The sequence below is a fragment of the Phoenix dactylifera genome, chromosome 8, assembly GCF_009389715.1.
Source record: "Phoenix dactylifera cultivar Barhee BC4 chromosome 8, palm_55x_up_171113_PBpolish2nd_filt_p, whole genome shotgun sequence".
In the NCBI taxonomy this organism is placed as follows: domain Eukaryota; kingdom Viridiplantae; phylum Streptophyta; class Magnoliopsida; order Arecales; family Arecaceae; genus Phoenix; species Phoenix dactylifera.
In genome coordinates this window covers 17857722-17872976 of record NC_052399.1, presented here as the reverse complement: position 1 = coordinate 17872976, position 15255 = coordinate 17857722, and the positions used below count along the sequence as shown (strand labels likewise).

General features: G+C 45.8%; 1 protein-coding gene across 1 annotated transcript; it reads right to left on the bottom strand.

Annotated features, from left to right (window-relative positions):
* Nucleotides 1-2558: 2558 nt before the first annotated feature.
* LOC120111604 lies at nucleotides 2559-10891 on the bottom strand. Its single transcript, XM_039129119.1, has 2 exons — nucleotides 10461-10891; nucleotides 2559-3308 (listed from the first exon to the last, which is right to left on the bottom strand). The coding sequence occupies exons 1-2, from the start codon at nucleotides 10823-10825 to the stop codon at nucleotides 2819-2821; spliced, it is 855 nt and encodes a 284-aa protein (XP_038985047.1). The 5' UTR covers nucleotides 10826-10891; the 3' UTR covers nucleotides 2559-2818.
* Between the last annotated feature and the right edge of the window lie 4364 nt (nucleotides 10892-15255).

The window sequence follows — 15255 nt, the reverse complement described above, 5'->3', positions numbered from 1 at the left end:
AATAGCACAAATAAAGAAGTCCACTGGCCGAAGTGTATCCGGTGGGGGACTTTTTGATATCTAAATTAGGATGGTGCTCAGAAAATAGAAGGAGGTTCTCTCTTAGTATGTTAAGGTGTTTTGTGTGTACTCACCTCCTGGGTTTCCCTCTTTTGTTGATTAACTGGGTGAAGGAGCTTACCTACCACCAAAGAATTAGGGCACATGGGTCGCCCAAAAATGACTAGCCTAGGTACAGCCTAGTTGAATGTCTTGCACGCAAATGACATCTCGCCTGTTACATCACTAGAATTTCGGTGATCACTGAAGCTCGGGTTAGGATGCGACCAACTATGGAAAACTCATAATATGCAAGTTCAACAGTACGACGTTGGGCCAGCCAAGTGATAGCTCTTGATCAACCACGTGTTGGTGCCGTGGCAAATTCTAATTGGCTGGTTCTTTTGGTGAGCTATGGCCGATTTGGAGGTGCATCACTAACAAACGTTATTTATAAATGGCATTTTTTCAAGCCCTGCGCGAAGTGAAGCATGAGATGGCTTGATATATCATTTCTTCTAATGTTTATCTGCCCTAATTAGTGATTGCAATCACCTCTGCAATGGGATAGATACGGTCTTCCTCTGTCTCTCTCTCTCTCACGCGCGCGCGCGCGCACACACCACACATGCGCGCGCACCCAAAAGGAGAGTTAGGAAACAAACGCATGTACACAGATGGGCAGTCGATCGCTCAGCCAAGGAATTTGTGGTATTATTATGACAATAGGAAACGATCGGAGTCTAGCGTAATCAAAATAGATCAAACAATGCAAATGCTTTTGGGTCAGCTGTTGTTAGGAGAGGAAAAGGGAATACGGCATCCGATGGCCATGCCGCCATCCATCGAATCCTAATTGAGCAAACAAAACTCACATGAAATGTTTACGCAAGCTCATCATCCATTGTATTTCCCTTTCCAAGTTTGTTACCATTGATTGGGGTGATTGTACAATACTATCTACTTGGTACCTTTTTTTTTTTTATTTGGTACTTTTTCGAAAGAAAATTATCTTCTTGATACTAGCATAAATTTTAAGTAGATGCCAAATCTGATATTACCATTGACCTCTTTCGACACCTAGCATTGCCTTATGACGCCATGCAATTCCCTTCTGCATGTCAAATCGCTCTTGGACGTATAGGTACAACATTATGCTTAACAAGTTACAAGGCTGCAAGCCTCATCACGATTGGAGCTGCAATCATCAAGAGATTTTCATTTTCTTGACGTCTTGTACCATTATCACTGCATTGATCTTAATAGCACCCTCCTGATCCCCGTCTTGAACTGGGTTGCGGTATTTCTTTTCACACGGAAAGATGATCTTAATAGATAACGTGCCTGCAACAAGCATGCCACAAGTCTATCCCATAATCTGAGCAAGTCTTTTTCCTTGTTTATTCCTCCTTTAAAAAACCGAGGATTAGGTCACAGCCCAATGGCTTCATGTTACATACCCGGACGCTGCATCCTCCAATCATTGTATGCACCTGGTTGCTAAAAGTAGCAGATTAGGGAAGTAGTTTCTAAATCGCACTTAATAATACTATATGCAGCATACCGAAAATAAGTTGCAGGTAGGAGTTAGCCCGTTTGTTTGGATACTGGAATCTTCAATTGCACAATAAGTTGAGTTGTTTATTGGACTGCAACTTAAATCTATCTTAGGGTCGGAGTGGCTGCAAGATAAGTTGTTGAAGTTGTATCCTCCTCCTCCTTCCATCCTCACTCCTCTCTTGTCCTGCTCTCATGTCCCCTCCTTCCGTTCTAATCCTCCCACCCCACCCCACTCTCAAGTCTCTCCCTGCAGCTGTGGAGCCCCATCACCCACGGGAGGCCCACAGCCGTTTCCTCCGCCTACAACTTCCATTTACATTGAATGCTAAAATCAGGTATCATAAGATGTTCGAGGAAATGTCCATAAAAAATAGCCTCTTTTTCCCAAACTCTTTCAAACACAAGAAATATACTTTTCTGTAAGTCTACTTGCTGCAATTTAAGTTGCAATGCAACTTCAACTTGCAGTACAACTTCAACTTCAACCATAGAGCTCTAAATAGCCCCATGGTAGAGTTATGTAGTGGCTAATTACGAAAAGAGTTAAACAGCTAGGACTCCGGGAAGGGTTGGTGAGAGTGGCATATTCAGGTTGGAACTGTGCACAGAATATGCCCACTCCACACCTGAAATACATTGCCAATTTCACCTGAGAGCTCACATATTTATGTTTCCATGAGCCACTCCAAGCGAAACATACAAACAGTAGCTTTGTCTCTATTTGCAAACTGAGAGAGATCCATCCAAGCAAGAATTTCGTGGCAACAAGACCAACCAATATATATATATATATATGACAGGTTCAATGTTCCTGATACACCGCTGCCTTTGAAACTATCATAATTTAGTAACTGGCAGTAAGACGACACCTGCTTCAATTCAAGAATAAAAGAAACAAACAGTTTATACATGAATATCAGTTTATCTCAACCTAACTGATGATGATGTCAAAACAGGTGTAAAGGCATGTCCAAAATATACTGCTTTTCTTATTGGAAAATCTGAATATACAGCTTTGAAAATGTCAACTTCCATATGTAGGCCTTTGTATTTCTCTCTTCCCTATACTGGTGTAGAACAAGAACAATACAACAAGATCTACATTACATCCTATGTACAAATATGCACCGATAATGATGCTAATAACTAGTCAACATTAACTTCACAATCATATGACTCGGGCAAAAATTGAGAAGCTTCTTAGATTCCAAAACTTAAGTCAATCTTTTGCGACACATTGCCAAGCAAGAGTTAGGTAAAATGCAAGATAGTATCTTACCCATGTGAATCTCAACAGAAATGGCGTGATCGATATGCCCTTCGATAATGATGTCTCAAAATAAGTTGGCCTTGGAGTGGATGGGCAGCCAAGTGATCGAATCAGCTCCTCTACGGACAAGATCCTGAACTTGGTGGGTGAGTTGAGAACAACATTGTCAACCCGATGCTCAAAGACCTTTCCATTCTTATCGAGCTTGTACTCAGAGGTGCCATCAAAGCGACCATGGCTCTCCCATGGTACGCGGGGGATGCCATGAACGATCCAACGGATCATGATAATGTTCTCTGCTGGCTGCCATATGCTTCCTATATTAATCCACAGGACCTTGAAGAAAATACGACCATTGAGTCGCAGTGCCCAGAAAATTCGTTTGTAGTTGTCAATGCCCACAAAAGTGTTGAGAGGATCTTTGAAGACAATATCATCTCTGAACAAGAAAGTAGAAGCATCTTAGAATAGCATTAAGTATAATTTCCTCACATTATCATTGTGTTTTTTGAACAAAAACAGACGAAAATGTAACATCAAAGAATGCAAAGCATGAACAGATTCCTGAAGGTGACACCTTCCACACATAAGCAACCAACTCTGGCATTCTGGTATGAACTTAGCATCCCTGGTATTCCAAAACGGCCCATATGTTGAATAGGAAAATAATTTGACAATGGAACTATGTATCTTCAGAGAGATTTGGAAAGGCATTTTAAGTTATAATGCGATATCAAGTTTCAATATGTACATAGTGCTTAGAGGATCTGAAGTAAAGCTGTACATTCATGATTCCAAGTTTATCCCCTTGCACTGAAATAAGGCCCTTGATCTCAAATAAAATTGAATAATCGTCTGAAACTTACTCTACTTCAACCTACAGGACCAACTCATTGGTTGAGAAAAAAGTAAGAATTATTGTTCGACTTGATTTAAAGGTATTCACTGAAACTGGAATAGAAGATTATTAGACAAATGGAACCTGACGAAAAAATTGTTCTTTACCTGAATGACTAAAAAGCCTGAACACACTCACACTTTCGGATCAAAGGAACACATGCTTTTCCTGGAAAAACTAATTTTCAAAATGTGTTTTATACTTTCCTGAATACGGTCCTGGATTCTCGCTGCATGTACTTTGAGTGACCTCATGAAGGGCACTTCGATCTTAAATAAGTTTAACATTGATCAGGGCCTTCTTCTTCATACAATTGTTTGTTGAGTACATGTGTTATGAGGATCGACGATAGGAACTTAGAAAACCAGACATCAACATCTAATTACAAAGATAAATTACTTGATAAGGACATGGCCAAGATGTCTGCACCGAAAACTTAAAAAAGAGAAAAAGCCAAACTATGCAACCTTTCACCCAGTTGTTTATAAAATAATAAACAAAAAACGCCCATGTAAATTCAGAAGTCTCATATGACTGAATGCCATATTTTGCCTTATTCTCTTCCGTTAAATTCTCTGTTTCTAGTAGTAGGAGAGATTCATCTAACACAGTGTATCAGTTAGATATCTTATGGAGAGAACTTAAAAGCTCTCACCTCCATTAGGGGAAAAAAAAAAGGAAAGAGATTTCTGTTTTTTAAAGCGAACTCGATGCTGTATATTTCTCAATATGATTCTTCTTTCCCTCTTTTTCAAGGTCTAGTCGCCTATAGATGTCATGGGCTCAATCTACAGCATAAATATTTACAAATGCTGAAAAATCTGAATTTGCATATATTTGATTGCTGGAATCAGATCTGAAACTCTCAACAAACCCAATAACAAAAATCGGTCCATGCTAGAGCATTACTTCCATTCTCGAAACCTGCAACCTGACAAGTATTGGTGCAAAAATTTAATGCGGCTTTGTTCCTGTTGCTGGAAATTGGACCCGGGGGCCGCCGCGAAGCCGGGGAAGGAGGAGCTCCGCTGCTGCAAGGGGCGGACGGCGGTGCGCCGGCCGGCTGCGTCCTCCACCGTGGGGCGTGGGAGCGTCCGAAGAGGGGTGGTGCGTCCAGTCCTGTCCTGCAAAAAAGCCGGTGGCCGGGCTCCCCGGCGCCGGCCCTCCGATGCCTAAGTCAGAGGGGGCGAATATGTGGAGAGAGCGGGGAAGAGAGTATGTGGAGAAGACAGAGAGAATATTTGGATAAAATCAAGAGGATCAGTTTCCTCAATTGTCTGTGTTGTTTACTTCTTTCCACCCGGTCTAGGAGGGTTCTCTCCGGCTTCGGGTTTTTCCTCCCGTTTTTGTCCCCCTTTCCTCTTCCCCCCAGGTTCCCTTTTATAGGAGGATTCGGTTACCTGGGAGGTGATAGTAGGTTTGTCCCGTTCTGTAATAATTGGGCACGATTTGGCCCATTAATGGCGTGATGGAGAACGGGACCGGATCAGACCGGAATCAGGGAGTTGTCACGGTCGATCGGACCTGTTGAAGTGGTTGAACCGCCGGCCGTGGTGGGCCTGGGGTCCGTGGATGGTAAGTGCATTTATTACCGAATGAACCGGCGGTCAGGAAGAGCCATATGCTCTGATGGTTCAGTGATCCGGAGATCGTCTTGGGCCGTGTTCATTAAATGACTGAGTGCATCGGAGACTTGAGGGGGTCTCATGCATTAATGGCAGGTCGTGCCGAATACCTGCGGAGATCTTATGCCTTGATGGCTTGGGGATAGCGGCAGGTTGTAGTGGAGTTGTCAGGTCCCTTAGAGGGTTAGGTGGAAATTGGATATTTGGCTAAGGCATGGGCTTGGCCTGCTGTGCTCGGCCTTCTGGTCTCGGCCTTCTGGTCTCGGCTCTCTGGTCTCGGCTCTCTGGTCTCGGCCTTCTGGTCTCGGCTCTCTGGTCTCGGCTCTCTGGTCTCGGCTCTCTGGACTATGAGCTCGAGAGCGGAAGAGCCCGATCACTTAGGATGAGCTCGAGAGCGGAAGAGCCCGATCACTTAGGATGAGCTCGAGAGCGGAAGAGCTCGATCACTTAGGATGAGCTCGAGAGCGGAAGAGCCCGATCACTTAGGATGAGCTCGAGAGCGGAAGAGCCCGATCACTTAGGATGAGCTCGAGAGCGGAAGAGCTCAATCACTTAGGATGAGCTCGAGCTTGCTGATGGATTTGGGTGCTATAATTACATTTGTGGGGTGGTCCATTTTTCCACCAACACTACCCCCGACTTCCGAGTCCGAGCTGCTTTTTGGCTCGGGCGAAGGAAGTAGTTCAGTCATCGATCGTCCTGGTGCTGTGAGCGTTCTTACACCAAGGCGACTGAAGACGCTTTTTCTGCTCGGAGTCCGTTCTTTGGGGACGTCGGCAGAGAAGAATCCAAGTAAAGATAAATGAGAATGTAAAGACATTAAATGAATAGGTACCTTGTACCGTGTGCGTCCTTGCGCCGAGGCGACTGAAGACGCTTCTCTGCTCGGACTCCGTTCTTTGGGGACGTCGGCAGAGAAAAGTCCAAGAATAAAATAATGTAAAGACATTAAATGAATGGGTACCTTGTACCGTGTGCGTCCTTGCGCCGAGGCGACTGAAGACGCTTCTCTGCTCGGACTCCGTTCTTTGGGGACGTCGGCAGAGAAAAGTCCAAGTAAAGATAAATGAGAATGTAAAGATATTAAATGAATGGGTACCTTGTACCGTGTGCGTCCTTGCGCCGAGGCGACTGAAGACGCTTCTCTGCTCGGACTCCGTTCTTTGAGGACGTCGGCAGAGAAAAGTCCAAGTAAAGATAAATGAGAATGTAAAGACATTAAATGAATGGGTACCTTGTACCGTGTGCGTCCTTGCGCCGAGGCGACTGAAGACGCTTCTCTGCTCGGACTCCGTTATTTGGGGACGTCGGCAGAGAAATCCAAAAATAGAATAGCGGGCTGAGCTTGTTGGCTGAAGACGATGGAGCACGAGCCGAGCTCGTCCGGTCAGAGAGGACCGCTACTCATCTTGATGTCTCGAGCATCCCTATAGCCGGGGCATCCCGATGTCTCGGGGCATCCTGACCGTGGTCAGGGTAGGAGCACGAGCCGAGCTCGTCCGGTCAGAGAGGACCGCTAACTCATAGCCGATGGAGCACGAGCCGAGCTCGTCCGGTCAGAGAGGACCGCTGGAGCACGAGCCGAGCTCGTCCGGTCAGAGAGGACCGCTAACTCATAGCCGATGGAGCACGAGCCGAGCTCGTCCGGTCAAAGAGGACCGCTAACTCATATCCCGACGTCTCGGGCGTCCCTATAGCCGGGGCATCCCGACGTCTCGGGGCATCCCGACGGATCGGGGCATCCCGACGTCTCGGGGCATCCCGACGTCTCGGGGCATCCTGACCGTGGTCAGGGTAGGAGCACGAGCCGAGCTCGTCCGGTCAGAGAGGACCGCTAACTCATAGCCGATGGAGCACGAGCCGAGCTCGTCCGGTCAGAGAGGACCGCTAACTCATAGCCGATGGAGCACGAGCCGAGCTCGTCCGGTCAGAGAGGACCGCTAACTCATATCCCGACGTCTCGGGCCATCCCGACGGATCGGGGCATCCCGTTGTGGCAGGGCATCCCAATATATTGGGGCATCCTGACGTCTCAGGGTAGGAGCACGAGCCGAGCTCGTCCGGTCAAAGAGGACCGCTAACTCATAGCCGATGGAGCACGAGCCGAGCTCGTCCGGTCAGAGAGGACCGCTAACTCATAGCCGATGGAGCACGAGCCGAGCTCGTCCGGTCAGAGAGGACCGCTAACTCATAGTCGGGGAGCACGAGCCGAGCTCGACGGTGGAAGCCGATGGAGAACGAGCCGAGCTCGTCTGGTCACTTAAGACCGCACCCCGATGTCTCGGGCCATCCCGACGAATCGGGGCATCCCGTTGTGGCAGGGCATCCCAATATATTGGGGCATCCTGACGTCTCAGGGCATCCTGACCGTGGTCAGGGTAGGAGAATGAGCCGAGCTCGTTGGCTAACCTGAAAATAGATAAAATATTGAATTTATTTGAAGCCAAAGTGGCGTCCTGTACCTTTTGGAGATATTTTGATAGCTCTCGAGCTTCGAAGTCCCTCAGGACTTGGTTCGGCACCGGCCTTCTTTGGCTTGATTTTTTAGGTGTTTTGCGCTCGGGTTTCTGAGCTCGGTCTGCATGAGCTCGACGGGGGCTTCAGTGATGGCGACGCTCTGAAAGGGGAGCAATGTCGCGGGCGCCGTCCCAAGGACTTACGCCCGTAAGGAGGGATTACATGCTGGTTTCTTGCTTGCTGCCGGAAGACAGAAGACTTGGAAGGATAATGGGATTTAATGGGGCTGTACCCTTTGTCACAGAGGCTTACAATCCCATTTTAAAGCTCCATAACTTTCCTTCTCCAGACCTCAGCTTTTATTTCTCTTTCCCCCCAACTCGTTGACGTGAGACTTGGACTACTACTTCTCACTGGTTGCCCCCACATACGTCGTTGCAGCGGGAGCCATGCCTGATTCGAGATGGCTCGGGAGTCAGGAGAAAGTTTCTTCCTCTGCTTCACATGATTCCGTGGAGGCGGCACAGGAGGGGCCTCCACTTGTTGCAGGCTTTGGGCTGCAAATAGCTAGCGCTTGGACTTACTGCACAAGCGCATCGAAGTGCTCGAGTTGGACTTGTGGAACTTGATCTATCGGAGATCTTGATGGTGAATTTTGGACTGAGCGTTTGGGACTTGGAGCATGATACTCGAAGGGGAAACCCGCTTGTAGGGGGCTCCGGTTGAACTGGAGCCGGAGGAGGCGGTGCCGTTGGGATGCCCCTGGGTTGCAAGCTTTGGACAGCGGTAGCCAAGGCTTGCACTTGTTGCACCAGGGCATCAAACTGCTCCGGCCGAACTTGATGAACTGACTCGGTCGGAGGTGATGGGTTTCGGACGGAACGCTCCGGGCTAGGTGGAGGACGTCGAGAGGCATTGGAAGCCCCTTTGCTTCTTAGCTTCATGGCAGCGAACTCGGGCCCTTCCTCTAGCGCCAACTGTTGCTGGAAATTGGACCCAGGGGCCGCCGCGAAGCCGAGGAAGGAGGAGCTCCGCTGCTGCAGGGGGCGGACGGCGGTGCGCCGGTCGGCTGCGTCCTCCACCGTGGGGCGTGGGAGCGTCCGAAGAGGGGTGGTGCGTCCAGTCCTGTCCTGTCCTGCAAAAAAGCCGGTGGCCGGGCTCCCCGGCGCCGGCCCTCCGATGCCTAAGTCAGAGGGGGCGAATATGTGGAGAGAGCGGGGAAGAGAGTATGTGGAGAAGACAGAGAGAATATTTGGATAAAATCAAGAGGATCAGTTTCCTCAATTGTCTGTGTTGTTTACTTCTTTCCACCCGGTCTAGGAGGGTTCTCTCCGGCTTCGGGTTTTTCCTCCCGTTTTTGTCCCCCTTTCCTCTTCCCCCCAGGTTCCCTTTTATAGGAGGATTCGGTTACCTGGGAGGTGACAGTAGGTTTGTCCCGTTCTGTAATAATTGGGCACGATTTGGCCCATTAATGGCGTGATGGAGAACGGGACCGGATCAGACCGGAATCAGAGAGTTGTCACGATCGATCGGACCTGTTGAAGTGGTTGAACCGCCGGCCGTGGTGGGCCTGGGGTCCGTGGATGGTAAGTGCATTTATTACCGAATGAATCGGCGGTCAGGGAGAGCCATACGCTCTGATGGTTCAGTGATCCGGAGATCGTCTTGGGCCGTGTTCATTAAATGACTGAGTGCATCGGAGACTTGAGGGGGTCTCATGCAATGGCAGGTCGTGCCGAATACCTGCGGAGATCTTATGCCTTGATGGCTTGGGGATAGCGGCAGGTTGTAGTGGAGTTGTCAGGTCCCTTAGAGGGTTAGGTGGAAATTGGATATTTGGCTAAGGCATGGGCTTGGCCTGCTGTGCTCGGCCTTCTGGTCTCGGCCTTCTGGTCTCGGCTCTCTGGTCTCGGCTCTCTGGTCTCGGCCTTCTGGTCTCGGCTCTCTGGTCTCGGCTCTCTGGTCTCGGCTCTCTGGTCTATGAGCTCGAGAGCGGAAGAGCCCGATCACTTAGGATGAGCTCGAGAGCGGAAGAGCCCGATCACTTAGGATGAGCTCGAGAGCGGAAGAGCCCGATCACTTAGAATGAGCTCGAGCTTGCTGATGGATTTGGGTGCTATAATTACATTTGTGGGGTGGTCCATTTTTCCACCAACAGTTCCCATAGGTGTATTATAATCAAAGGGCACCTTATCTTAGGTATGCATCGCCTCTTATGATTCCAGATTACTAGTTTTATAACTTGCAGAGTCTGTTCAATTAACTATTGTCATCTAGCTTGCTACTTTACATTGGCGGTGCAAAAATCCATCTTGATTTCACCGCTCTCGTACATCCCAAACCATCCCATAAGATTCCAAATTGCCAACTCCAACGCTTCTAAAGCATATTGACTAATTCTAGCATGCCTTCTTTTTTCTTTTTCTTTTTTTTTTTTGGTTTTTCCTCAATGGTGAACTCAAGAACCAAGAATCTTGTACCTCTAATTTCACAATATTAATTGATGGCATCTAAAAAGGGAGCAGAAAACAGGAATCACCCAGCGAGTGTCAAAAACTAAGCTTAAAAAACCAAAAAGATCAAATTTTTCATAGTAGAGGAGGCGACAAACCTATAGATATCGAATCTGGGTTCCCTCTGGAAGATATCGGGGAAGTCCTCCCTCAGGGTTCGGATCGCGTAGCCCATATTCACATAGTATCTCTGCTTATCCTCGTCGCCGTCGCGCTGCTGCTGCTGCTGCGTTGGAGAAGGAGACGGGAAAGAGGAGGAAGCGCCGGGTAGAAGGGGACCGGAGAAGAGCGGGGAGAGGCCGGTCCTTCGAAGAGGGTCGGAAACCCTAATGACCCTCTCCTTCTCCTCCTCGTCTTTGACTCGCCCACAGACGCAGACCCTTGGCCTGGCCCTCCGACGGCCGGCAGAGGGTTTCGCCCCCGGGATCGAGGCGATCCTCGCGAGAGGGACGAGGGAAACCATTCAACAAGAGGGCGGATCGAGAGGAGGATAGAGGATGCGTTGTCTTCTTTTTGGTTTTTTAATTTAAATACGTTGAGAGAGAGAAGGTTATCCTCCAAGTTTGACCTGCAGAAGAACCTACATGTAACCGACCCTCGAACCTTTGATTTTATTGAACCGGTTCCTGATTTTTTTCTTTTTTCTGCACTTATCAGACAATAAAAAGAAAACTCATTAGTGATACGTTTGGCATGATGACTCATGGGAGATATAATAGATCGTCCTATTTTTGGCATGAAGTCACCCAATTCAGATCGGCCCCAGAAGGTCGAGCCAACCTCAGAAGATCGAGCCGACCTCAGAAGGCCGATCTCATCGTCTACATGCTGCAGCCATGCCCTACAGCAGCCTCACCGCACCATGCTTTGCTTGCTAGCCACGCCACGATATATCAATCAAGAACCATATGTTGCCACACCTATGAACGCTTTATTGGTCACAGGAATGGCCTATGCCGTGCGCCTCAAGCAAGCTCTAGCTGCGCGCCATCTGTCTAAAATCCATCTCCTCGCATGATGAGGATGGGTCATACCTCCGCCACCTGGGCACCTTTACGGGGACTATAAATAGCTCCATCGGGTAACACCTAGGAGACTTTTTGACCAATTAAGATCTACTCTAACTTGAGTGCCGGAAGCCTTTACCGAAACCACTGGTGAGGCTTTGTGCAGGAACGTCGTCCCATGGGAGGTGGCTCTATTTTCTCTGCTCCAGCTGGCAGCTCTCTCGACTCCTCCGGCATGGTCACCCTCGGGCCAAATTTGAACCACAACAATAACCATCTACTCGGGAATTGGAAGCCTTTCTTGCATTTCTTTCCAATTGGAATAAGGCTACAAGGTTATTGGGTAACATATTTGCTGTCACAGTATTGTTGGATCATAGGGTTAACTAAAGTTTTCAACATCATATTGTCATTTTGGTTGAGAGACAGGGTTGTATATTTCATGCTAAATAAGAATTCATCTTTCTTTGCATGAATCTACCGATGAATTGTGTAATGGTTGCTTTGAGATATGCACAAATTGATAGATGCAAAGATTAAGAGTGCTTTGAGATCTGTGCGGAGCACGATCCAATCGCCGATGTCACAGAAGAAGATCACCAGTTCTTTCGCGTGAAAGATACAGTTCGGACTCTTTGGTGAAAAGATACCCAGGTATGCATTCATGCAATAATTATAATAAAGAGTTTGTCATAAGAAGAGATAATATTTCGAAATTTATCCTATAGCACTTGAAACAATATAAGCAGTCTCCTACTCAAATACACCAGTTAGTCAGCTGCCACCTTGCCCCCTATAAACATGATCTACATGAAATCTATTGAAAGCTTAAACTTCTTTTTACTATAATTGTTCATGTAAAGTTGTCTTGAAATTATTTTTCTACTGGATGGTTTTCAATATAAATCCATATATTATTGGAAAATAATAATGATAAACCATATTGTTGTTAATGGATTTTCAATACGTTCATCTGAATTTTGAAAAGAAGACTATGAACCTCACACCTATGCATGTATAGAGGTTAAATTATTGCATAGATGGACTTTTTCATAATTTTGAGTCATCTCTATATGTAGTGTTTTCTTTTGCAGCCGGTCCTGGCTAGGTTTCTGAAGAATTTGGCTTCACGAAATAATACAGAGCAAAGCAATGTAATTTGAGTTTTGGTGAGACCACACCATCCTGAAAGAAAAAAAATAATTAGAGCTTGTCATGTGCATGTTGTTTCATCTTTTATAAGCTCCTATTAAAAATTATCTAACCTCAGGAGTTGCCGCTTTTGTTGCAGAGAGCTTAATGAAGCAGAATCAACCAAATATGCTATCAGTATCTCCATAAACAACCAATAACTTGTGACAAAACCAGGGTGACAAATCTTACTTTGATGTAACTTAGAGTCATGTTTTTGCTCAAATAAGATTTAGAGTTCTGTGCAAATAATTGTAGTTAGTAGTTACTGCTGAAAGCCTGTATTGTTTGGGCGTTACCAAGAAAACGCTTATATTTGCAGGGTGCAAAACCTAGTTGGATGAAAAGCACACAAGTAATGTTTATGTTCAGAATGGTTTCGTTTTGAGGAGAATGTTCAGAATGCTTTCAATTAGATCTTAGAACATTTACCATTTTCCTACAGGATTGAATTCATAATATTTTAACATCAATTAGATTTTACCTCAAAGAGTACTCAGATTTGTAATTTTGATCCAACATTAATAAGTGCTTAAAATTGTGCAAGGATATTGGAGACTGGTGCACCTGAAAGCCAAAGCATACTAGACTATGTATAAAACCAATAATAGAGATACTCAGAGATGAGCACCCCTCCATGCTGTTTTACTATCACCAGCAATGTCAATAAACCAACTTAGCTTATCATAGTTTCAGCAAATCTATTTGATACTTATATATCATTTTGGATGCAATAATCTTGGATGCTGGTCCATGTCTGTCCAAGGACCATAACAAGTCATGCATTGTCAATAAGTCATGCAAATGAATGTATCCAACAGTGTGCACCGACTCTAGGGTTAGCCATGGAAAGATGAAGAGGGGTGCATTTGGTTTGCAACCGGAATCGAAATCAAAATTCGAATCGGAATAGATTGGAATGGTAATTGGATGTAATAACCCCAAAAATTTTTTTTAATATAAAAAGGGATAGAATTGACCTTTAAAATTGATATAAGGGGTAAAATTGGAAGGAATCAAAAGTTAATGGCATAATAGTAGATGCGTTGAAGTGTTAGGGGCAAAATGGGAAGGAATCAAAAGATAATGGCATAATTGCAGATATATCGAAGTGGCAAGGGCAAAATGGGAATTTAATAATATTAAACAAAGGGTGAATAGTGTTTTGATGTGATTTAATTAGAGGGTTGTGCTGTCGGTGGAATGAAACCGAGAGAGAGGGAGTCTCAGGCGTGAAACAGAGAGGAAAGAAAGAAAGAAAAAGAGAAGAAGAAGAAGAAGAAAGAAGAAGAGGAAGGAGATTCGAGAGGGAAAGGGATCCCGGTTGCACTTCCAGCTGAAGGAAAAAGTGTAGATCTCCTTTCTCTCTACGCAAGGACCTCGATTTCCAAAAAGAAAAAGGTAAATATCCGTCCATATCTAGTCTTTTGATGACATTAGGCTATACAAAGGGTGAATATAGTCTAGAGGGGTCGGATAAGGGTTGTAGAGGCAGTTAAAAGAGGAAGAATCGAATTTTGACAAATTTTTCCGGCACTACGGAAAAACTGTGTCGAAGTCCCAACTTCGGCAAATTATTTAGAGGGTCAAACGACCTCCGATAGCAATGCATGTTACCTCTTTGGAATCTCCTATGAGTGTAGAATGTTAGGTAAAAATTTCATCAAATTGGAGTTTGGAAAATGGATCAAACCTAGGATGAAGTAACCGGCTGTCGGTCCGGGTTACTGTTTATCCGAGTGGGAAAATAGGGGATTTCATGCCATAATAGGATATTAAGCCCAGATTAAGCTAAGGGGACCTTGTACTCATACAAGGGAGTCCCTAATACACATAAATGGTGAGTTAATTAATAGAAAAAAAAAAGGAAAGAAAAGAAAAGAAAAGTTTTAGGGAACGGGGGAGTTGAATTAATTAAAGTCTCCTATATTATAATTGGCACGTAGATTATAGCCCTTGATACAAAACTAAATGTATTGTAAATGCATGTCACAGTTGGGCAAGAAGCTAGGGAACAAGAGGAAGAAGTTCCCCACTGCCTGCTGTAGATTTTTGGAGGCGTATCAGGGCTGTGCTGGATTGACAGGTGAGTGGGAGCTTGTACTTTGCACCATGAGCACATTCCTTATTCATTTTCATGAATGTTGCCAAGTGTGACTTGATTCCACCTGAGCTTATTGATTAATTGTTGTAGTAGATTCCTCTATAATCTTGATTCTCCATGCTTGATTATTCTGTACATGCATTTGAAGGAACATTGAGAGGAATTACGAGGGGTTGATGAGTAATCAAATTGATTCCGAATTGGGAAATGATTTTTTTTGTAAATTGATTTCATTTCCTCTATTTCAAAGATTTGTAGAGTCTTTTTAGTGGTATACTGAGTTGTATTGCACTTCCTTGACCCTCACTCCTAACCCTGATGTTAGTTTATGATTAGGTCGGAGTCGAGTGAGTGGTAGTCTTGATCATACTCCTTTTTAGTAGAGTATTGGGAGGGTGCATTATGGCATTTATACATGGCTTGGCAGTATCTGCAGGACACCTATAGTCGATGGGGGCTGAACATCGGCCTTTGTGCACATAGTAGCCTTTTGGGTGGGCGGAACCCAGTCCCTTCCTAGGGGGGACACGGCCCTAGGCGTAGGATCGGCCGGTCCTACGACTTATATTCTGCTTGCCGCCGGGTATAGTA